At 38.2% G+C, this 25,443-nt stretch overlaps 1 protein-coding gene across 1 annotated transcript in view; it reads left to right on the forward strand.

The window, feature by feature from the left end:
- The window catches only part of SHPRH (SNF2 histone linker PHD RING helicase), a 79,357-nt gene that overhangs the window by 35,187 nt on the left and 18,727 nt on the right, over positions 1–25,443 (forward strand). The window contains exons 15-24 of the mRNA XM_056126373.1: positions 496–588; positions 2,754–2,861; positions 4,273–4,415; positions 8,358–8,531; positions 9,159–9,221; positions 10,128–10,353; positions 13,167–13,310; positions 15,069–15,170; positions 18,230–18,301; positions 19,624–19,812. Of these exons, the coding sequence (XP_055982348.1) occupies positions 496–588; positions 2,754–2,861; positions 4,273–4,415; positions 8,358–8,531; positions 9,159–9,221; positions 10,128–10,353; positions 13,167–13,310; positions 15,069–15,170; positions 18,230–18,301; positions 19,624–19,812 (1,314 nt within the window). The remainder of the gene's footprint in view (positions 1–495; positions 589–2,753; positions 2,862–4,272; positions 4,416–8,357; positions 8,532–9,158; positions 9,222–10,127; positions 10,354–13,166; positions 13,311–15,068; positions 15,171–18,229; positions 18,302–19,623; positions 19,813–25,443) is intronic.

Genomic DNA, 25,443 nt, shown 5'->3' on the forward strand with positions numbered 1-25,443 from the left:
AATCTCCCCGGTCTCTCATTCTTTTTAAAAATCAGAATATTGTTACCAGACTCGTCATGTTCCGTTCTCAGGAGAAGAGGAATCCAGTCTGTAGCAGTCAACTTCTTAATCTTGCTAGACTTAACTTGGCATGATATATTTCAGGTTTCTTATCTAGACAAATGCTGTAATATTTTATAGAAATATTACAGAATATTTCATTAGATAACATTATATAGATGCCTTGACATACTTCATAAAACTGTTCATGCATACTGTATAAGTATGAAGTATAGCCATGTTCTTCATCATAAGACTGTTTTTAGTTGAAAAAAATTCATGTCACTTTGAATTAAGATGTTATAAAACTGAGTTTGCTTTTCTCCAGGAAAGTTGGGAATAAAATTGTTTTAAAAGAACTTGATCATAACGTGTTCTTAGTAACTGTAGGTTTTATTACAGGTTCACAGTTTCGTGTCTTGACTGTCATAATTATTGCCCTTTTTGTATCTGTAGAGACTTCATGCTACCCATAATTTGATGGAATTGTTGGCAGCCAAGCACCCAGGAATACCTCCAACATTGAGAGATGGCAAACTTGAAGAAGAGGTAAAAAGAATGTTCTTGATTTTATGGCAGCTATGAAAAAGTTATTTTATAAAAATAAAAAGGTTTGCGTTTTGCCTTTCTGTTTGTTGCCTAGGTCAGTAAGTAATACTCTAGTTTTTGTGTTATTAGTTTTCTCAAAGAAGTTCTCTGTGGTATTGCTGGTCATTGAAGAGTATTTTAAATTACGAAGTGTTCGATTTTTTTTCAATTTTATTCCCAGTGGAGACATCTAATCCTTACTGCTAGAGGTTTCTTTTTTAAATTCATCCAGTGACAGAATTGTGATTGTGAGACAGCAAAATTAATAGATAGCTCTAATTATTAAATAATTATAACCAAGAAATTTTAATAGGAATTAACTGGAAGATAGTAACAGAAAAAGGAAAAACACACCATGAACAGGAAGATTCAGAGTTCATCTTCTTAAGTCCCTCTTTGCACCTGAAATAATGAAAGGCCAGGGAAATCATATGGCTAATCCAAAAACATGTATATGTTCAGTTGAACCGTATGAGATTGTTAATTTTCCCTCTACTTAGAAACTTAGAAGGAAGCATTTGCATCATTAGTTCATAGTTTTTCCCATACAGCTGATACTCTTTATTCAGACACTCTAGGAATTCATATTTCAGTGAGATAGAACTTCATTTCATGTCTTTCTCTCCCCCCCCCTTTTTTTTTTTAAGTTTTTGAGCCTTATCTGGCTGTGCTCAGGGGTCACTCCTGGTGAGCTTAGGGACTTCTTTTGCTCACAAGTAATGTGATTCTTCTTGCCAGAAAACTCGGGGGGAGTGTGTGAATAGCAACTCCACAGAGCCCACAGCACTGTGAGCGGGAGGCCCAAAGGACAAGAACCAAACTCTTAAACACATGCCTCTCAAAGGAGGAAGATTCCGGGGTGGGAGGGCACCCGGGAACACTGTGCTGCGACATTGCATGCCTGAAACACCTAAGAATGACTTTGGAAGTCACCCCTTTTAAAATTTTTAGATTCCAACATTTTTTTAAAGCAGGGGGAGAGGCAGAATAACAAAATTCCACACCCTCAGTGTCTTAGAGACACTTAAAGAAGGGAATTTTAATTCCCACAGTTCTGGAGGTTGGAAGCCTAGAGTCTTGGTGTCTGCGGGGTTGGTTATTCCTGAGAACTCTGTAGTGTATTAATAGGTAGCTGCTGCTCTTTGTGCCCCCGCCTGGCATTCTGTGTTTGTAATCTGCCTCCCCTTTGTGGATAAGGACACCGTCATTAGATTAGCACTACACTGTGCATTTGCTTATTTAAATAACTCTCTTATCTAAGCTGTTATAACCAATCACATTAAGACTAAGCCTTCACCATGTGAATTTTAGGGGAATACGGTTCATAATATCTACCATTACTGAATATTCTCAGGTATTGTCTGAGGGTGGGAAGTAGACTTGAGCCACATTGCGCAGTGCTCAAGAGCTCTTACTCCCAGGTAGGTGCTCAGAGTTTCTTCCCAGTGATGTTCAGGAGACCCTGGAATACCAGTGGTTCGACACAGGCCTCCAGCCCTTTGAGCTATCACCCTTGCCCTTCAAGTGTAATTTTTTTAAGATGAGGCATTCCAAGAAATTTAAATAATTAAATCATAGTAGAGATTTTGAATGGTATCCTTGTATTTTGCCTCATAATTTTAAATATGACTAGTACTTTTTACTCCCTTGTGTTTTATTTTTCTTTTTTAAATTGTAAGAACATAAAGTTTGGAGCGCAAACACATGGAATTTCTTAAATGTTACAAGTTACAAATAAATTTTATCCTCTTTGAAATACTTGATGAATGTCAAGCATGGAGGTACTTTGTACAACACTGCTTTTCGACCTTTTTCCAGCCATTCGCTCCTTCCAACCTTAATTTCTTTCTGTGTCCACCCATCTGATCAGTTGACCCATTTATTTCCATATCATGCCACCCCATTACATTTACTGCAGATTTCACCCGTGGCCACCTTGGAATATCTGGAGAGCCTCTAGGGAGCATTTGGCCCCTTTCTGAGAAATGTTGCTCTAAGTGATATGTAGAGTTCTCCGTTTAAATTGGGTTGTTCTAAGAAGATAAAACGACCATACTGTTGAATCATACCACATTATTTTCAAGACCTGGGATGAAAGTTTCTCTTTGTTTCCTGTTTCAACACAGGCCAAGCACCTCCGAGAGCATTACATGAGCAAGTGTAATACTGAAGTTGCTGAAGCACAACAGGCTTTGCAGCCGGTGCAGCAGACCATACGTGAGCTCCAAAGAAAGGTTTGTCTCACAGTGTCCCGAGGGGGAGAGAGGCACAGAGACAGAAGGAAAGTGCCCGCTATAGAGACAGACGGGGGAGGTTGGCTGGAGGGAAACTGGGGACATTGGTTGTGGGAAGTGGACACTGGAGGAGGGATGGGTGTGGGAACACTGTATGACTGAGACCCACCATGGTCAGCTTTGTAACTATGTATCTCAACGGTGACTCAGAAAAAAATTTTGTCACTTAGTACATACAATACCTGGCCCACACTAGAAGTAAATATGCTTTTAGCATTATTGACTGAAATGAACAGATGCGTAGATAAATCAAGGATTTTTATTTTTGTTAAGCTGTAATGGGATTCCTCTTACCTTGAAAATGTAACAAGGTTTTTGGTGACTGTTTGAATAATTTAAGACTTCTGTAGCCTCGTTATTATTTTAGATGCTAAGCTTCCATAATACTTTTTGTGGTGTTGTTACTGTTGTCATCGTCCTCATAGTTGTTGTTGTTGTTGTTGTTGTTGTTGTTGTTGTTGTTGTTGTTGGAGGGCAAGGCCTGGCTCTGCACTCAGAGATCACTCCTGATGGGTTTGTGGGGGACTGTATGGGGTGCCAGGGATCGAACTTGGGTCAGCCGCGTGTACGGCAAGCACCCTGTCTGCTGTACTATCTCTTCAACCCCCCCAAATAATTCTATTTTAAGATGGCAAAACTTAGAGGGGCCAGAGAGCAGGTAGAGTGCTTGCCCTGCACACTGAGCCTGGGTTCAGTCTCCCCATTCCCCATCACAGCATCCTGTAGGGTTCCCCGAGAGCCACCAGCAGTGATTCCTGGGCACCAAGCCAGGAGCTGGGTGTGGTCCAAAAACAAAACAAATTTTTACAGAAATGTCAAGGCATTAGAATCAGAGACATTTTCACATTCTCTTATGATGCCATTCAGTCTCAAAAAGAGTCTGTAATCATCTTTTGTTTTTCTCTTTAGCCAGTCCCACGTTTTGTTCTACTGATTCGGGCGTATGAGTGATTTTTGTTTCCGTGGGTTATTCATTCAGTAGGCTCTAATTCAGTTAATAAAATATTAAAATAACGTTTTCATTATGTTGAGACTAAAGATCTACCTTTTAAATATATAGAATATTGAATTTTCATGTTGCTAGGTTTTTTAGTATAGTTTTATTATACCAACGTTCACAGTAATTCTCATTCCATCCAGAGTAGTCAGGAAACGAGGGTTCTCTTTGTACAAGAAGCAGTATTTACTTATTGTACGTAAAATGCTATTTTTGTCTTCTTCCTATTTGAAATCCTTTGAGAGGCATTTAATACTTCCTTTGAACCTTTCACAATATCTTTCCTAATGAGGAAACATAATGAATATAAGAAAATAGTGATGTATCGCCTGTTCTTTTTTTTTTCTTCTTCAGTTTCATTCTAGTTCACCTTGGTGGCTAAGTGTGCTCCACAGAGCAATAGAGTTTTCTCTTGAAGAAGAACTTCTTCAGCGAGTGAGAAATGAAATAACTAGCAACTACAAGCAACAACCTGGCAAGCTTTCCATGTCAGAAAAGTAAGAAAATAGTAGAAATGTTTACTTATTTTAGATACCTAAAACAGTTATTAAGACTCAACGAACTATGGTTATAAATAGGTTATTTTACATATTGTCACGATATGAATACTATTTATAAAGATATTAAATACACAGCTAAACAAGAGTTTTAAAAATGTATTTAGCCTCTTTTCTGTCTTTTAAACATTTTATCTTTCTAATGCCACCTTCTCACACACACACACACTTTTTTTTTTTAATATGCTTAAGACACCACTCTCAGGCCCAGAGCGATAGTACAGTGGGTAGGGCATTTGCCTTGTATGCGGCCGACCCAAGTTCAATCCCCAGTAACCCATGTGGTCCCCCGAGCACTGTCAGCTGTAAGTAATTCCTGAGTGCAGAGCCAGGAATAACCCCTGAGCATCGCTAGATATGACCCAAAAAGGAAAAAAAAAAAACTGGTAAGTGCCTTTTATTTTTGAGGGCAGACGTTCATCTTTCCTGTGTGTTTTACTCCATATACTCTAAACACCATAGTGCTGCAAAGGGCCAGAGTTTATATTGGGGCAGTACTCTTCTTTCTCTCCTTTGTGTATCTTCTCATCAGCACTCACCTTTCTTTATAATCTAAATGTAGATAAATTGGATTATTGATACACATAGCTCTTAATAACCGTAAAAGAGTGAAGTAATCGTCCTGATGAACAACTTCTGTCAAAAGTCTCTTAAGTGGCTTAGCCCCCCAAGAATGGATATAATGTAAGAAATTTATGGTAGAACTGCTGATTCTAGATAGAGGGACAGGGGATATCTTTTATTGTTCCTCAAATCACATCAACCTTGGGAGAAAATAAGATCACCCTCAGGATAAATGCTAGTTTTGAGTGTAAAATTTTGCATAACAATATTTTAGAAACATTTTAAAGTGATTTTATTTACTCTTCCAAAATTTTTTTTCAGAAGTTCGCTGAAATCAAAAGGTTAAGCAACCTTTTCTTTGTGTAATTTATTGACTGGTTTTTACTCTAGAAATAATTTTTTTTTTCACCATACAGAACAAAAAGACTTTTGTGAATGTGCAGTACTTTGTATACTTTACCCTGGTAAGCCCAAGAAGCACTTTTTCACAGTTCACACTTAAGTGATGACTCATTTTGTCCAGTTTTTATTTTCTTTTGTTTTTGTGGATTTGGGGACCACAGCCAGAGGTACCCAGGGCTTGCTCCTGGCTCTGCACTCAGGGATCACTCCTGGCGGGCTTGGCGGAGCAGATGGGATGGCAGGGATAGAACCCGGGTTGGGCTCATGCAAGGCAAGTACCTAACCCAATGTAATATCTCTCTGGCTCCTTGTTTTGTATCATTTTAAAGCTGTGTCCTAATTTGTTCTGCCAACATTGTGGAATCAAAAGAAAATAGGAATATTCTTAATTTTTTTTAACTATACAGAAATGCCTTAAAAGCAGTATGTTCTCATAGCAGTGTTAAGTATGAAACAATTATAGTACTGTAAAGCACTAGACTGCAATAAAAAAGGGGAAAAATAAGTCATACACGGGAAAAGGTATTTATTACTATATTAGAACATATATCCTAGGAAATGTTTTGAGATCCTCAAGCCAGAGGAGGACCTATAGGAAACAAAATGTGTCATTTGTTACGCAAACATGCCTTTTTTAACAAAGCTAGCTGTAAGTAGAAACTAAACCAACATTTAAAAAAGGTTTAACAAGCCTGTAGCTAAGTAATGTTATTTTATATTACATATATGTGTGTATAGATATATGCATAAAGTCAGAGCTATCATTTTAATGCTATATGCTTTAGTGAGATATTTCAAAAGCCAAATTGGTCACGTTTTCTCGAGTGATTCTTGGTAAAAGATTCATGGCTTGGTTATTAGGAGTGCAGCTAGGTTCACAAGTCGTACTATATGAGTTTGTCCCTGTTTGTATACCACCGTGGCCTTGAGAAGGATGTGTGACATCTGAGGCTTAGTTTCTTCACCTGTAAAAAAGCATTTTTGTGAGAACTAGGACCTGTGTATTTAGATTAGTATTTAACATTTAGTTTGGTGTTTTAAAGTAGCCGCTGTTACTGTTTTCTTCTCTCCCATCTTTAAAGGAGCTGCAAGAGAGAATGTTGTTTGAGATTTGTTAAATACTGTCTGTTATTTTTCAGCCCCAAGTCACATGACTCAGACAAAAATGAACAGAATTTTTCCAAAGCCACTTAATCCTTTTAAATTTGGGGCTGGAGCAGTAGTCCTGCAGCTGGGGTGCTTGCATGCACACGGCCTTTCCAAGTTCGATTTCCAGCAGCCCCTGTGATTTCCCACTCCTACCTCCTCCCACGCTGTTCCCACTGTGAGCGACCACTGACCACTGAGCACAGAGCCAGGAGTAAGCCCTAAGCACAGCTGGGTGTAGTCCCGCCCCGTCCCTCCCCCAAAAAACTAAAATTTAAAGAACTGTTTAAATTCTTAGAAATAAAAACTGGGTTTTCTTTTTATGAATAATGTAACTATGCAAATTAGAAGTTACGGAGCAGTTAATTTGTGTCAATTATATGTGGCTTTTAAAAAGAGTTACAGCTTTTATAATTCTTTTCAAAGTTACCCAAATGAGATGACCTGAAATAATTTGAGAAATATGATTTTTTAAGAGTTGAATACAACAAAATATTAAAATGAATGATACTGTCAGAAACGCAGCTCAATGCTGTGATGTACTGGGGTAGCATTCAGGAAGAACGGTTTTTTTTTTTTTTGTTTTTTTTTAATTAGTGAAACACCATGAGGTACAGTTGTAGATTTACTATTTTTTGTGCTTGGGTTTCGATTATACAATGATCAGATACCCATCCCTCCACCAGTGCCCATTTTCTACCACCATGGATAATATCCCCCCCCACCCCCATCCCCCCATCCCCCCCTGCCTCTGTGGCAGGGCAATCCCCTGTGAAGAACGGGTTTTTTGAACAATTTGAAAAGGAAGTTATAATTGGACAGAAAAGGATATAATTGTAAGTTAAAATAGAAACCTATTTGTATTTTTCATTTTTTAATTTCTTATTCTAAGCCTTTATTTCCCCCATAAATTCATGCACATATATCATACAATTTTTTAGCTTCTAATTCTGCAACACATAATAGCCTTGTAGTTTTAACTGAGTTACTTTGATTTATTAAGCTTTAATTATTCCACGTCACAGTATTACCTGTTGTATAAATGTGTGGCTAGAGATAGATGCTAAATTCTTCAAGGAATATAATGTAGCTATTTTCTTCCTGTCAATTTTGTCTGTTTTTCATTCATCAGTCACCTCTTCTTATATAGCAAAGTTATATCCAGGAGAGATACATACCTATGGTTAATCAGTATTAAAAAGAAGGAATATTGCAGTTCTGATAGTTAAAAGTTGATTGAGATAGCGGGGTGGACTTTTGAGTACTCTTGTTTTCTTCTGGAAGTCTCGAACTATGGGATTTCAGTATCTTTGCAGTAGATAACCAAGTATTTTTATTCCTTCTAATAACATAAAAAGTAAAAGTAAAGTAAAGGCCCTCCCGTTGATCATAGATTTGCTCCAGCGGGCCCAGTAACTTCTCCATTGGAGACTTTGTTGTTACTGTGTTTGGCATATCAAATACATCACGGGGAGCTTGCCAGGCTCTGCCTTGCGGGCGAGATACTCTCGGTAGCTTGCCGGGCTCTCCGAGAGGGGCGGAGGAATCGAACTCGGGTCGGCCATGTTGGCTGCGTGCAAGGCAAACGCCCTACTGCTGTGCTGTCGCTCCAGCCCTCTAATAACATAAAGTAAATATATTGTAAACTTCCTCAGGTATTGCTAGGTAAAATGATGGACATGTTAATATCTAAAGACAAAAACAACCATTTTCTGAGTTGAGGACATTGACTCACTGTCCTTTTCTTTGTGTTCTGATAATGGGAATCAGGTTCCATGACTGCAGAGGTCTTCAGTTCCTGCTTACAACACAAATGGAAGAGCTAAATAAATGCCAGAAGCTAGTTAGGGAGGCTGTGAAAAACCTGGAGGGACCCCCATCTCGTAATGTTATTGACTCTGCAACCATCTGCCACCTTCGACCCGTCAGACTTCCTCTCAACTGGTAGGTAATAGGAGAAATGGCAGCATTACTTTAAGCTAAATTTCTTCTGAAAAAAGGAACAACTCATAAAAATGTTTCATTGAGGGCTGGAGCAATAGAACAGCAGGTAGGGCTTTTGCCTTGAACGCGGCCGACCCAGGTTCAATTCGAGCATCCCTTATGGTCCCATATCCCAAGCACCGCAAGAGTAATTCCTGAGTCCAGAGCCAGGAGTAAATCCTATGCATCTCCAGGTGTCATAAAAAAGAAAAAAAAATGTTAAAAATGTTTGAGGGGCGAGTACAGCAAATGGTTACTTGCCTTGCTTGCACCTAACCCAGGATCAGTTCCTGGCATCCCATGTGGTCCCAAGCTCTGCGACGAGCGTTTCTTCAGTGAAAAGCTGGGACCAACCCCTAAATATCACGGTGTAACACAAAAACTGAAAAGTAAAATTATTAATTGAAAAACATTTGTTGAAGTTAACGGAAAAGTATTCATCTAACTTTTAACTCCCAAGAATCTATTTTTCTTTTTTTCTAAAATCACGTTTCTTACAAGAAAAAGTGAAATATCAAATATTGTGAGCCTATTACCTTGTTGGTTATGTTTGTGAGTATCTCTCTGATGCAGTCTCTTCTTTTCCAGCTGTGTCTTTTGTAAGGCTGATGAATTGTTCACAGAATATGAATCCAAGCTGTTTTCTCACACGTGAGTTCCTGATTGATGTTTTTCTCTTCAGGGTACTATTTTCTGACTTGGTATTTTATGTAATAGAACACGTTTTCTTCACAATATCCTTTCCCTTTTTTCATGCAAATTAATTATATTGTTGTTTTTATCATTTATTGCTCAGTTTCCCTTATACAGAAGCTAACTCCTGTAGGCTCGGGTTTGAGGATAATTGGTATTAAGAGACATTTTTGGGTCGTGAGTGACTCTTGAGGTCCCTGATTTCTCACCTGGTATTATAGGCAAATTACTTAAGCTTCAGTATCCTCATTCATGAGATGAAGATAATAATGCTTATATATAATTCATATTGATTAGGATTATGTTAATGACAAGTGTCCAGAATGATTACTCTCATTAAAATTCTGATCACATCCTAAAACAGGCATTTATTGGCATGGTACTTTTAGGTATTCTTTCTTATGATTGTTACTTTGTTTTGCATGATTGGTGGTAGTGGTTTATGATTGATGTTATTTTGGGGTTTTTTTTTTTAATTATGCTTTCAAGAAACACTGGTCAAATTTATGATGATTCAATTATTTTTGGAGTAGTTGATGGTTAAGTTGACTGGAAAGATAGTACTGGGGTTCAGGTACAAGCCTTGGAGGTGACCGGCCCTGGTTCAATTCCTAGTACTGCATTTACTTCCTGAATTTGATTTCAGGAGCGCACTGAGCACAGAGCCAGACATAAGTCCTGAATATTGCTGGGTGTGGCCCAGTCCCTAGCCCCCCAAAATAGTGTTCTCCAAATACTTGAAAACATAATTTTGTTCACACAGTATTAGAAGTTATTGGTCAAATGTTGTTACTCCTTTCTTACATGATTTTACAGTGCTTGTTACCCACTTAAGTGAAGAATTTTCTTTTCCTTTGTCTTCAGAGTCAAAGGGCAGACTGCAATATTTGAGGAGATGATAGAAGATGAAGAAGGACTGGTGGATGACAGGATACCTACCACCAGTCGGGGTCTGTGGGCAATAAGTGAGACAGAGCGAGCTGTGAAAGCTGTCTTATCATTTGCGAGATCACATAGATTTGATATTGAATTTATTGATCAAGGAAATATTTCAATGGATCTCTTTGAAGCATGGAAAAAAGAATATAAGGTATTATATTCTAAAACTCCTCTTCATTAGGACCGGGGGGATGGCTTAAATTGGTGAAGTGCATGATTTGCATGTGGTTTATCTGCATTCAATCCCCAGCACCACGGGATCCCCTGAGCAATGCTCCTTCAGATTACTTTTAATTAATTGCTTTACTTTTTCCTCTTTGGTTTTGCTACCTTGTTTAAGAACCACACCTGGTAGCTGCTTCGAGCTAATAGACACTATTGACCTGGCATTTCTGTGTGTGAGGCTCAACGGTTCTAGAGCCTCAAGAGCCGGACCCAAAGGAAGCTATGAGATGCCAGAGTCCCAGGCATATGTTTTACCCCGAAAGAAAGTAGATTCTTCTGTGTTTCTGAGGAGCAAACCCAGGCTCTCGCAAATGTAAAGCAGGTGTCCACTGAGCAACATCCCTGATCTCTCTTCAGTGTTTAAAAATCTGCTAGAGAGGTTTAAGATGGCATAATTTCTCATTCTAAACCATATTGATTTTGCTTAAAAATAAATAAGGAGGGTTCAGAGAGTTAGTACAGCAGGTAGGGAGTTTGCCTTGCACACAACCGACCCGTGTTCAATCCCCAGCATCCCATAAGCTCTCCAAAGCACTGCCAGGACTAATTTCCTGAGTGCAGAACCAGGAATATCCCCTGAGCATCACTGGATGTGTCTCAAGCAAAATATGGAGTTTTTACTTATTACTTAAAAAGTTGGGGTTTTTTAATTTTTTTCTTTTCATTTTTGGGCCCTTACCAGAGGAGTTCAGTCAGGACTTACTCCTAGCTCTTTGTAGTTAGGAGTAGCCACTGCTGGGCTGGGCGGCTATGTGTATTGCTAGGGATCGGCCAGGGTCAGCTGTGCGTAAGGCACGGGGTGTGTGCCCAGCCCATGGGCAGGTGAGGGGGAGGGCAGTAGAAGGGGGTCTGTCCTTTGCTTTTTCTTTGTAACAACTAAATATCACCCACCTTGAAGACTCGAGAACATAGTATATCTTTCTCAGTGTTGCTGGAATTGCGTTAGAGTAATACTGCAGAAGTGGGGCTAAGGGATGGCTCAGCAATAGAGTGCCTGTCTTGGAGGCCTGAGGCTGGTGAGGTCGCAAGTTCCTTCCATAGCATCATGATGTGATCCCAACAACTCTGCTGTCTGGGGTCCCCAGTGCCACAATATAGTGTGCAGTCTCCTGCATGTGCAACCAAGTGAGTTCAGCCCTTGGATACAGAAAATGACCTTTCATATTTATACTTCAATTGATTTCATCACATTGTAACTAACTTTGAAGTGAGATTTTAGAATTTTTGTTTTGAATTATTGGATTTACTATTTTTACTTTTTAAAAGGTGAGATGGTAAGAGAATAAAAGAAATGTTCGATTATGTTGAAATTAATTTGATACTTTTTTTTTAACCTAAAATTCTTGCCTTTTTAGCAGGACAAAAAAAATAATAATTGCTTTGTCTAGGGAGTGAACCCAGTCTCCCACACATGAAAGGCAAGTGTTCTACTATAGACCCTAGAATAAAATCTTTCCATAAAAAGATCTATTGTCTATAATAATAGTTCATATATCTGATAAATTGTGGAGTGATAGTTTTCTAAAGATAAAATCGTTGTTTATAAAAATTTGCTTTTTTCATTATCCTAAATGTAAACACAAGGTTTCAGCAAGCTGTAGGAGAAGGTAGTACTATATACATTGTCCACTTGCCCCGAAATTCTTTCTTTAGACTCAGCGTGGCCACATGTTCTGTGTCACAGCAATCCTGACTGTGCAGTCCTTCTCGATCTTTGAAATTTTTTTTTTCTTTATTAGAATGCAGAATTCTGGATCTGCTTCAGTGTTTAATGTTAGTGAAGAAATCATATCCAAAATGTGATAACAAATGTTAAATGCTTCTATAAATTTCAGAAACATATAATCAAATTATTAAGGATACAGAGATTAATATAACTCCAGTGAAAAGTGTGGAATAAGAAGTCCAACTCAGAATAGTGTCCCCATTGTTGGGGATTGAAGGAAGAATGAGTGAGTGAGACAGTGAAGAAGAAACTCAGAGGCTTTCCAAGGAATTGGTATTCTCTTTTTTAAATTGGATGATGGGTATTCATTTGTATGTTTTGACATTCTCACTTTCCTATACACGTAGTAAGTATATAAAATATTTCATGATTTAAAATACCTTAAAAAAAATTAAAGCAGAGATTCCACCAACCTAACATTATCTGTGAAGTTCTTTGTTTCTGCCAAGAAATCCCTGGGTATTCTGTTCTTACTCTGCAGTGTCCTCTGGACATTATGTAGTGCCCTTCCTCATCTGCAAAATGAGTCAAGAGTTGCTTGTACCTTAAACTCCATAATTCTTAAGTAACGGATCATGTAACTAAACGTGAGAGTCAATAAAAATTTCGGCAACTGTAGAAAGCTTCTCAGTGCACACTGACCAAAAATGAATTCAAGCTGTTTAATAAGTTTGAATTAAACTTGAATAATGATTTAAATTTAATGCATAATAATTCCAGGCATCATTACCAGTTTCTGGCAGTTCTAACAGTGTTGCATTTCTCGGGCAAGAAGGGATCACAAGTGGAAAAAGTTTAAGAAGCCCTGTTTTAGACAAATTAATGAAAAAAAATGTTACTGGTCTGAAGATTTCATTAAAACTTTTGATAGAGGTACATCTTGGATAAATGTGATTTTAACCAATTTTAATTATAAAAACTTTTGACCAACATACATCTTGATCAAAAGTTACTGTTGTAATCAATTTTAATGACGAGTTTTACCACCCTCTTTGTCTTCCGTGTTCTTCTAGTTGCTTCATGAGTATTGGATGGCTCTCAGGAATCGTGTGTCTGCTATCGATGAGCTTGCAATGGCTACTGAACGACTAAGAGTTCGTCTTCCTAAGGAGCCAAAACCTAATCCTCCTGTGCTTTACATCATCGAACCACATGAGGTGATTCATCAGTAAATTAAAGGAGCACAGCCAGTAGATGTTACTTAAGTTCAAAGTTGCAGACATTGGCCTTGCACACATGACTGACCCACATTTGGTCCCCAGCATCCCATATGGTCCCCTGAGCACCGCCAGGAGTAATTCCTGAGTGCAGAGCCAGGAGTAACCCCTGAGCATGGCCGGGTGTGACCCACAAAGCAAAATATTCTAAGTTCCATAGAAGAGTTTGAATCAGGGATCTGAGAATACTTAGAATAAATCTAATTATTTAATTATTAGATTTATTATTTAATTATTTAATCAGTTTCATTATCTTAATCATGCCTGTTTAGCATTCACTATTTTGGTGCCTGCTTTGTTTTTTCTTTCCAGATTGCATATACAGTCAAATATTTTTTGAGCACTTTCTTCATGCCAAAGTCTTGGTGAACTTTTAAACTTTTATTCTGTTACCTTAGCTTTTTCAGAAGACTGGTTTTTTAAGAAAGAAAATATTATTCCTTAATATCCAAAGTTTCTTTTGCTGTGATTTTCTTTGCTTGATGAACAGATGGCGACCGTTTCTCTTCTTAAAAAAACCCTCAAGTCTCAGAATTAAGAGATAATTCTAATTTCCTCTTCTACATTAAAAATATTTCCTTCATAATAGATTTTATTTCTTGCACTTATTTAAGATTATTTATTGTGCAAGATTATTTATGTAAGGTTATTTAATTTTATTCATCCTCTTCTTGCTGTAAAGCTCATTCAAAGTTTCTGACTTAGAAGTATTCATTACTGTCTTTCAAAATTTTAATCCGTGATCCAGGGAAATGTCCAGGGAGAGGTTAAGATTCATGTCTTGCAGTAGGGTGACCCTGGCTCCATCCTGGCAACCATGTGGTCCTATGAGCATCCATCCCTTGGGTATAGCCCTGGAGACCCCAGGGTACGCAGGTGTCACCCTGTATTCCTCTGAGCCCCACCAGAGTGGCCCAATTAATCCCCATCACTGGTCCAGCAGGGCCTGAGCAGCACCACTCCCGTGGGCCCTCAAATCAGCGTGCCTTCCAGTTGGCTGAGAATTTCGGGTAGTGACCCTAAGCATGCTTCGCGGCTTAGTAAGTATATAAATAAAACGAATTCTCACCAGGTTTTTTCTAAGAAAACAAAGTGTTCCTCTTCTTATACTCCTCTAATGTTCGGGGTGGTGGGGGGAGCAAGACACAGGAAGCAAACAGAAAAATTCTTTGGATTTCATAAAATCAGCCTGACCCAAGTAGCATATTATTTTATTTTTCTTTGTGCCTTTAATGTATTACTTTAAAATTATTCGGAAATAAAATTTGAGCTGATTTCTATCTAATAGCTTGTATAGAAACTCCCTGTTTAAAATTTTTCTGCATTGACTGGAGCTATAGTACAGTGACTGGGGCATTTGCCTTGCATGCAGCAACCCCAGGTTTGTTTCCCAGCATCCCATGTGACCAGGCACTGCCAAGAGTAATTGGTCAGTGCTGAGCTAGGAGTAACTCCTGAGCATCACCAGGTGTGACTAGGAAAAAAAAGAAAATCCTGCACTAGTATTTTTTTCTATAAAGCAAAGAAAACAACATCTTTCTTTTTGGAACGTTATTTAATATTCACTTTACACATTTGATATTTTTCATATGTAAGTCAGTTTTCTTAAAATAGAACAGATTAAAGAATTGTGTATGTTCAATGTAATTTTGTTGTCTTTCTGAAAGACAATAAATAAGTTGTTTTTACTTTTTTAAGGTGGAACAGAATCGTATGAAACTTCTGAACGATAAAGCTGTTGCTTCGTCACAGCTTCAGAAAAAACTTGGACAGCTTCTTTACCTAACTAATTTGGAGAAGGTAATTTTTTTTTCTAACCACTTTAGTTATTCATTCCATTGAATCTGTTATCCACATAGTTATAAATGGTTTTGGTTTTGGTTTTTAACTTTCCATTTGTTGGAAATAAGAGTCAGCACTAGCTCTATCTGTAGTAGCCTCACAGAACACAGAGGATGCTATTTCTGGGGTGGTGTCTCAAAGCTGAGGTACATCCTTTTCATGAGGAAGCTCTGGGTTCAATCCTGAGTACCATTGGTAGAGGCCCCCAGAACACTGCCAGATGTGGCACCAAATTAAACAAAGATGCAATACGTAAATAGCAAAGAATATGCATTGTGTGGTTTAGAACATTGTGAAAAGATATAGGGAAACAGAAATAAAGCTTCCTATAGTGGAAATATTATAATATCATTATGGGCTAAGATTGCATTGTGTGACATACATGTGTAGTTAGTAAAGCATCCATAGTGTTTTTTTTTTTAATGTTTGTTTGTTGTTTGAAGTTGTCAGATGCATTTGGAAAAACCACCAAATCAGAATATAAGGTAGTGAATTATTTATTGTAATTCACAGCAAATTTTCTGAGTTATGAACAAAATATTATGTTAAGACATTGATAGTATAATTCCATTTTAGTGCAAGAATAAGTGACATTTGGCAGAATACCTATCAGAGCAGGTCATATTTGAAGAATTTTTGGATAGGAAACATACAGTAATGCTGTAGATTAAAGTTAGTCAAAAAAAAGTAGTAAGGAATACATTTAAGTGAATTAGTAAATCCCAGTGAAGACAAAATGAAATTGGACATTTGTTGTAGGTAAAAATGCATGACAGTTAGGAAGACCTTAGATGAGTTAAGGTCTGAACCATGACTTCCAATTTCTATGAATGAGAACCACTATTTTCTCGTGCTCTTTTCAGGACTATATGAATTAATTGATGTAAAGTATAGTATACATTATGTATTAATGAAAATTTTTTAGGAGTTATTAATATTATTACCATATTACTATTCTTACTCTGATCACTTCTGTTATTTTGGTAGGATAAAAGAGGTAGAAATACTTTAAAAGTCATTCTCATGTAAAATTAGAAAATTACCAGTTGGGGAAGAGGTACATTTCTGGATTTAGTTTTTTTAAATGTATTATTTTAAGACTTTTTTTTTTAAATGAAATTTTACTGGATCACAGCCACACTTACTCGTTTTCAATTTATCTCTGGCTACGCTTAAAGGGAAAGTTGAGTAACTGAAAAGATGACTGTATGTCCCAAAAGTCTAAAATATATACACCAGGCATCTTTGTCTAAAAGGGGGAAAAAAGTCCCTTTCTTTAAATAAATTCGAAAAAAATTTACAAAATGCTACTTGTTGTATACCTCCTCACTTGCAGGTAATCCTCTTTCACATTGGCTCTCTGAGCTTGGTCATAAAACTTGCTTTTTACCTTGTGACAAGCAGACTGGAAAAATTCTGCCTATTGTAGTTTTCCCACTCTTGTTGCTATTTGTAGTTCTGACACTACGTGAAGAAGCCTAGATGATCTTCCTTGAGGAACACAAACTAGTTGTCTAAGACTAGTTGCTCGATATGAGCATGAGGTCATATTGAACCATCCCACCTCAACAATAACACCCAGCTCCAGATTACCCAAGTGATCTGTAAAATCATGAGAAAGAAAAAGATACTATCACTTAGTATTATAATACGCTATCTAGAATAAAATAACGGGGGAAACAGAGAATTTCAATTTTTTAAAAAGGTGCACAGCCTCTCCAGATTCAATCCCCAGCATCCACAGGGGACCCTGAGATCCGCCAGAGGACCTCATGCAGTCGCTATTCCCGCATGCAGAGCCAGGACTCCCTGAGACTTACCGAGTGTGGCTTAAAAACAAACCAAAAAACTGCCTGTATACTTCAGATATTTGTTGGCAAAAACAAGAATTTCACTAATGGGATTGTTTTGAACCCATTAATTGCTTGATTATGTCCAGTTTAGTCTATTTTTTACTAATAAAAATCAAATGATCATCAAAAACTAGACTTAATACTCAATTTTGATTAGTGAAGCCATACCCTTTTCAAATATTTATCCTTTACGTTTTACTTTTATTTTCAATTCTATTTGATAACTTTTTGATGTTAACTTATTTTCCTATTTGTTTTACTTAATTTTAAAATCTCTGCATCAGGCAACTTTTTGGGTTTGTTTTTGTTTGCTGTGCTCAGGGATTCCTCCTGGCTCTGCCCGGGCTTGGGGACTCCATGAGGAGGGCTGGGGTTGAGCTTTGCCCTCTGCGCTTTCCAAGCCCTCCCCCCAACCAGATAACTCTTGGAAGCTTTTTAAAATAATTCTAGTAAAGGAGATTTTGAGAAGTTCTAACACTGAGATTTTTCAGGCATATATAGGTCCCAGTATCATTACTGTTTTCAATTTACTTGTTTTTTATGAGGTTAGGAAAAAAATGGTAATTGGGAAAAAACAGTATTGAAAAGGAGTTGTGTAACTACTACCCCATACCATGTCTGTGATGTATACCAAGTGAACATGCATCATACATATTTTATAACTAAATCTAGCTTGAAAATAAAATTTTAACCAAGTTGTATCCTATTTTACATCAAAGTTCATAAATATTGTAATATGTTAAAATTAGAAGCTGGTTAAAAATTATTTTCATTGTTCATTTTTTAATAAATTTTAGTTGTAAATCCCAAGATTATATTATTAGATAATACATAAATTGCTTGAGGGGTCATTTGTTTGGGGGGCCATACCCAACGGTATTTATTGCTTTCTCTGTGCTCAGGAGTTACTCCTGGTGGTGCTTGGGGGACCATATGGGATGTTGGAGGTCGAGCCCAGCCTGGCCGCGGGCAAGGCAAAATGCCCTTTGCCCTACCTGCAGTACTCTCTCTCCAACCCAGTACATTATTTATTTATTTATTATTTATCTCAATTGTTAGTTTTTTTATATTAGTCACTAACATTTACTTCTATAAATAAATTATATATTATGTACCAAGTTTTTAAATATAACTAATACATTTTTTTAATTCTATTTTGGGTAGTCTCAAGACCAGACATCAGGAGGCATTAATCCAGAACCTTGTCCAATCTGTGCGAGGCAGCTGGGAGAACAGGTGAAATTATAATAAATATCATGACATGCATGGTTAAAAGACTTTGTAGTTTTGAAAGGTGTCTGCAAACAGTCTCTCATGACAGCTCTTTCTCTTCCCATAATTCGTAAACTGTTGACAGTGCTCACGCTTGGTAATACCTCTAAAGGTGTTGACATTTGTCAGTGCCTTATTCCTGTCTGGGTCACCTTCCTGTTCTCATACTCTAGTGCCAGATGTCTCTGGTTTCTTCTCTGTGAAGATGTGGATGAATTTGTCTTTCAGTTCAGCTTGTTTATCCTGCGCTTTCATAATTCATAAGCGTTCCTTCAGATAGATGAATATGCTTCCCCTATAGTGACTCTCTAGATATAGGGCAAAGAATTACTGCTGCTGTATGATCAGGAAAACACACACGTAACAGCTTTTTATGCTTAGTGCATCCTCATCTTTTTAGGATTCTGGCACAAATCCTTGATTGCAAGAACTGCTATTCAAAATTTATAGATTATTGCAAGAAAAAAGCATCAGCTAACCGCCAGGGGGAAAAAATCTTCCCAATAATTGTTTATAAACCACACTTGTATATTTTATCTTTCTCTTCCCTCGGTGTGGGGTCTTTAGCAAAGGACTTCTTGTCCATTAGGCAAAATACCTCAGGGGAGCCCAGCCTCACACCTTCTTTCCATAGAGTCTTAGAAGAATTACCTAAGCTTAGGGTATAGGAACTTTATGTGCAAATTTTATGATTACCTAGAATCATAACAGATAGTTACCTTTTAGAATTAGTACCTAGAGTAAATCTGAAGCTTTTCTCCATTCTCCGTAGCAAAGGGGGAAAGTCTCCATGTATCTTTCAGAGATTCAGAGTATTTTGCTTTTCTTTTAGAAGGACAAGAGTGCTTTCAAGTTAATCTTTTCGGTTATGTATCAAATTATTTTTATCTTTTTCAGTGTTGTGCTAAGTACCTGTGTTCTGCTATTACAAGGTTAAAATTATATATATATATATATATATATATATATATATATATATATAGCACTTCTCCTAAATTCTTGGAATCAAAGCAGCAGTTCCTTAAAAAATAATGATGAATGTTTTATTCACTCTTAGGATAAACAAAACTAAAGATCTTGAAAGCTTACTCTGATGTAACTAAAAAACAGTTCATTTAAAGTAAATTTATCTTTTCTAGCTTATAGAATGTTAATGTAGTGAAGTATTTAGAAAATAAAATTTTAAATTTCTTTCAATGTACATGCGAAGACAGCTTTATTAATATCTCACTAAGGTATGTTTTTTATTTTTAGTTTCATTTGTTTGTTTGGTGTTTTTTTTTTAGTGGGCAGTGCTGACCTGTGGACACTGTTTTTGTAATGAATGCGTTGCAATTATTATTGAACAATACAGCGTGGGGTCTCATAAGAGCTCCATTAAATGCGCCATTTGCCGCCAGACCACATCCCACAAAGAAATCTCTTACGTATTCACTTCCGAGAAATCCAGCCAGGATGAGGACTTTCCTGTGAAGGTAACGTTGGTTAAGAACAGATAGCAGGAAGTTGAAGCAGTGTAATAGAAATCAGTATGTGGCATTAAGCACATTGAAGTCAGGACAAGGTTGGCACGGTTAATACATAGAAATCCTCTTTTCTTTCTGTAGATGAGCTCATGGAAACCTCTGCTTACCAGCCACATTCTTGTGAGAAGGGTGCTAAAACACTGTTGTGCTCAGAATACTCTCATGCCCTCTGTGGCAAAAAGTAATTTATAGACTTCCTGCTAATAATATCTCATTCCAAAAAGTAATATTCTAGACTTTCTGCTAATAACACCTTGTTCCAAAGCTCAGGTTAGAGATTTGCTTAGAGAAAAATTTTTCTTGTTCTTTCGTTCAGCCAAATTGAAAAGAAACAAATAGATTGGTTACCAATTTAGGGAAGACAGAAGCGTGGATTGGAGACCAGGATGTAGCCAGCAGTATTATTACTTTCCTTATGTACAGAATGTTCTGGATTCAGTTCTTGAGCCCATGAATGGATAAGTGAATGAACGAATAAATTAATGGATTTTCATATTGGGATATAGCCAACATTTGGCTTTACTTTCATTGTTTTCTCACATTTTATTGAGAATCGTAAGAAAGTTACTATGATTTGAAATCCAAATATGACCTGTAATTGTATATTTTTTGCTTTACCATTTTAGGCAGTCGCAAATTGGTATGTGAAATAGTAAGAGCATATAGACCAGCAGGAGTGATTGAGAGAAAGACCGAGCTGACTATTAAGATGAATTAGAATGTTTTTCATCAACTACTTCTTTACCCAGTGGTGCTCACGGTGCAGTTCATGACTGGGGAAAGAGGAGAATCCATGCAGTGCTGGGGATCAAATTCGGGGTCTTGCCAGACATGTACTTTCTGAGTCACATTCTGTCTTCTCTTTTATTTTTAAGGAATTTTTTGTTTGTAAACCACTTAACTATAAGTTAAAATGGACAAGAATAATATAATAGTTAGGATGTCCCTCCTCCAGAAAAACACTGTACTTGAGTTATGGAGTCTAATTGCTATTTATTTCCACTGTTTATTGAGTAAACTGAAAGTACCAATTGCATTGGTCAGTGTTTGGATTATCCAGAGATGGAGAGTTCCAGAGTTGGATAAACTTTGATTCATTTATTCCAATCATGTTTACGAAATATATGCCGACAGTATGCTATACCTCAGACATGCAGTGTGCATTATTGAATAAAGCAAACATTATTACTGCCCTCATGTTGTGAGATGTTGGCTGTGGGGAGAAGGGGTTTGAACTGTGGGAAGTGTAATAATTAAATAATACATTATTAATAATCACAACTACAAATAATTGGGATATGTACTTTCTTAATATTAAAAAACCAAACCTCACATAAAGGAAAGATAGTAAAAGATAAGTGGATTGACCGGTCTGGGTTGAAGGTGGAGACCTTGTGAGGAGTTAACTGGCAGACGCTAGAAACACATACACGTGCGGGGAAAGGTCTGATTGGCTACCGTGTGGGAAGCATAGAGGAAAATGGAATGGAAAGAATCTTGAAACCGAAAGGCCATATATTGAAACACTTTCCTTTGTGTTTGTGGGTGGGGTGCGGAACGGGCCACACCTGGTGATGCTGATACTTTACTTCTGGCTCTGAGCTCAGGGATCATTCCTAGTGGGATCAAACCCTGATTGACTGCACACAAAGCAAACACCCTTCTATATTATCACTCGGCCCAGCTGTGAAGTGCCTTCTTAGGATTTGAGCCTTTTTCTTTTGATCTAAGCAAAAAAGGCTTTGCTTGTTACAGCAGAGATGTTCCATGGTCAGGTTTGGGTTTCTTACCATTCTTCTTAGGGCAGTGAGAAAGCTGGATTAGCAGGAATGGGAAAGAATAGGAAAATCACATCTGTAGAGGCTGAATTTGGAAACTCTAGCAGCATGGATGACTTCTGTTAGGTTACAGTGATAGGGATACAGAAGTAGGTGTAGTCAAGGGTCGCTTTGAGTAAAATTGATCAGGAAGATAGAGTGTTGGAGAGATTGATGAAGAAAGCTTATATCAGTGAGCGTAGTTGACTTCTTGTCACTGTTGTTAAAAATCTGGTGGATAATGGAATAGGTTTCTAATGAGGGTATTTGGTTAGAAGGGTAGTACGTTTAAATTGCTTAAGACACCCATGTGGGGGCTGAAGCAATAGCACAGCGGGTAGGGCGTTTGCCTTGCACACAGCCGACCTGGGTTTGATTCCCAGCATCCCATATGAATCCCTGAGCATTGCCGGGTATGACCGAAAAAGAAAAAAAAAAAGACACCCATGTAGATCTATCTAGGAAAATCTTTGTACATAGAACTGGAGGTTTAAAAAAAAATCAGTTAACAGCTTTAAATAATTGTTATGCCTTGAGAGAAATGAGTTACCTAAAGAAAGAAATAGAAAACACTATGGAGTTCTGTAGAACCTGACCTGAAGCTAGTTTCAGGTCAGGTTCTACAGAACTCCATAGTGTTTTAAAGGCTGTATAAAGGAGAAGCAACTAGAAAAGTAGGCTGACAAGGAGTAACTAGAGACACAGGCACTCAGTAGAGTAAACTGTCAGTAGAAAACACAGGAAAAACTACTTCCCTGTAGATGCAATTATCAGTGTACCCAGGACCATTAGAAAGGTGGCTCAACTGCTGCGTGGACTAATTTGGCTAATGAAGGTCATTAATGACTCCCGAGGAGAGGAGCTCTTCCCTGAGGAATAGAGTTAGAGCAGATACAGAAAGAACAGGAAGTGAAGAGGAAGGAAAGAAAATAATCAGTTCATAAATTAACTGAAGTAGAAAAGAAAGTTGTAGGTAGTTACAGGTAGTAGATCCAAAATATAAACCTTTTTGTTGGGTGGTTTTCATTGTTAAGATGAAAAGGGGTTTTGAGCGTGTCTGTACACTAGCGAAGATGAATTGATGACGAAAAGAGAAGGGATAATCTATAATATAAGTTCTTGAAAGAAAGGTGACTGTTGGTGTACAGAAAGCAGCTCTCCCCAAATACAATGGCAGGTAGAGGCATTCCGCACCCATTCAGGAGTGGAAGAGAAGAATGGTAGTGTGGAGGGCGGGGGGTTGGGGGTGGGCTGCAAAGCAGCAATGGGCTTATAGGTGTTCAGGGTTCGTGATGAGAAGACCTTAACTGGAGTCCTGTGACTCCACACTCTGTCGGAATACCTAAAACAAATTCCGAAGAGCTGCTGCATGAAGAGGAAGATGACTTGCAAGCTGCCGACCCGCCCGAGGCATTTGATGGTTCTCCTTTCTCCCCTCACCACAGAAAAAAGTAACTGCCCTTCCCAGGCTCCCATGTCCCTTTCCTTGCTCATTAAAGTCCCTTCCTTTTACCTCTTCAATTCCTTCTGGCTTCGGGCCTTCCAAGGGCCACACATGGCATCTGGGGCGAAGAACAGCTACTGACCCCAAGTTGAATGCATCGTCCCAGGACAGAGAGTAAGCATAAGAATTGCTGTGTCAGACTTCCTGCAGTGAGTTTAGGAAGTTATCACTCTAGCTACCAGTAAACAGCACAGCCTCTGTGGAACTGAGTCACTGAGCCCATCAGATGCGAACACCTGTTGGTTTTATGGCAGCTTTCCGAGATACCCAGGGGAGAGCTAGGACAGTTACTGTCGTTTGCTCTTGGTTGGGAAGAGGGACATCAATGCCTATTAATCTGAATTTTTCCTGCTTTTCGTGGGTATTGGTAAACACAAATAAATTGAAGCATTTGAAAAAACTGTACAATTACCAAAGTTAATTTCTCTTTTGTCAGAGATGCTTGTGTACTTGTATTTCCCTTTAAAATTTATGACTGAGTATTCCACCTGTTATTATGCAAGCAAGTTTTTCCGCTTTCCATATTCTCACAGTTCTTCTTGCCACATTTACTTTGGCTTCTTGCTGCCTTTTTTTGTCATATTTGTGTCTGTCACTTCCTCCATCTGCTGCGTCCTGTCCCCTTTCCTGACTTCTGTCACATTTCTGCCCTACTGTCTGCCACCTTTTTCTGGAGCATCTGCTGTTCTCAGATAGTAAAGACACTCTTCTACCTAAAACTGTTCAACTCGATGGTCATACTTACCTTGGAGTAAGAAGGTTATATTCTCTGTTTTTAAAGCTTTTATCCCCGTATTTTTAGACTAAAGCAGTAACATACCTGAGGAGTGGGTGCAGATTCTCTCAAGGGAGAGTCTCTTTTCAGGACAGGCAACAATTTTTATTTTTGTAAAGCCAAAAAAAAAAAAAACTTATATGAAACTTACTGAGAAAAACCTGAGGAGAGAAAGAGGAAGTACTTGTTCAAGAGAGAACATGGGTTTCTCCAGATTGGAAAAAGCAAAGCAAAGAAACTTAAAGACAAACAGGCAAGAGATGTGTTCAAGGAAGAACACAGACTTGAAGAGCAAGCCTAGGCAAGGGGGAGGTTATACAGAGGTTGGTTGGTATGAGTGGTCAGATGTAGATAGTGCTAAAGTTATTAAAGCATTGTTGAAATTTAGTTCAAAATTTCTGAACCAAGAAATTTTGTTTTTCATTGTTGGTTATGAAATCTCTTATCCTTATTAAATCATCCTGGAAGTGTCACTCAGTGATTCTTGGGGGTTGGTGCCAGTAGAGCTTGGGGAACATACGGTACCAAAGGTGGAACACGGCATTCTTGCATGTACAGCTGCACTCTGGCCCATTAGCTCAGCTTCAGTCTGACAAGTCATTTTATTTCATCAATTTTTGTGCTACCTAGAAGGTTCATTTCACTCAAAGCATTTTTGTCAAGGCTCTAGGACATCACAGATTAGTACATGCATGCAGCTCTTTTACCATATTGTTGACCTTAGATAAGGGAAATTTGGAAATACGAAAATAGTATTAAGTACTATAATCATCTTTCTACTATATTTGGGAAATAAACTGTCACAATGTAAGGAATCCTATTTGAATGACTGTATAAATAAAATGGCTACTGTAGTCACATATTCCCTTTATTGGGTAGTTAAAAGCAGTGTGGACTGTATTCCTGAACGACCCTTGGATCCTGCTGGGCATTTCACAGAGTACACAAAATTCCCCTTGCAAGTTCTGACAACTGCCAGGCATTTGGGATGGTGAAGTAGGCCTCCTGGCAGAACATATGCCCACGTGGCGTGTCCCCTGTGTCCTGAGTTTGGCTAGCTTTTGTACAAAGCATCTTCTCCAGTTGAAAACCTTGAGCCTGAACTGGACAGGTTCCTGTGTCCTGGGTGTCTAGCCATGAGAAAATAGACCGATCGCATGGGTATAACCATAGCAGCGACGTCTTCTCTCCCCTTGTCCACATAGTTTCTAAGACTTTTGTGTTTCGAACACCACCTACCCAACCATGCTCCTGACTCTGCACACAGGAATTGCTCCTGGCGGTGCTCGAGAGATTATATGGGATGCCAGAGTTGGAACCCGGGTCAGCCCTGTACTTGACAAGCTCCCCACCCACTAGGGCCTGCCTTTTATGTGGGAATAGAAGGCAATGCTAGAACCAATGCCTCAGACATGGAAAGCCCATTTTATACCCCAAAGTCACCTCCTCAGTCCCAACTGACCTGCCTTTTAATGTATTTTTTT

The sequence above is a fragment of the Sorex fumeus genome, unplaced genomic scaffold (genome assembly GCF_029834395.1).
Source record: "Sorex fumeus unplaced genomic scaffold, SorFum_2.1 ptg000061l, whole genome shotgun sequence".
In the NCBI taxonomy this organism is placed as follows: Eukaryota; Metazoa; Chordata; class Mammalia; order Eulipotyphla; family Soricidae; genus Sorex; species Sorex fumeus.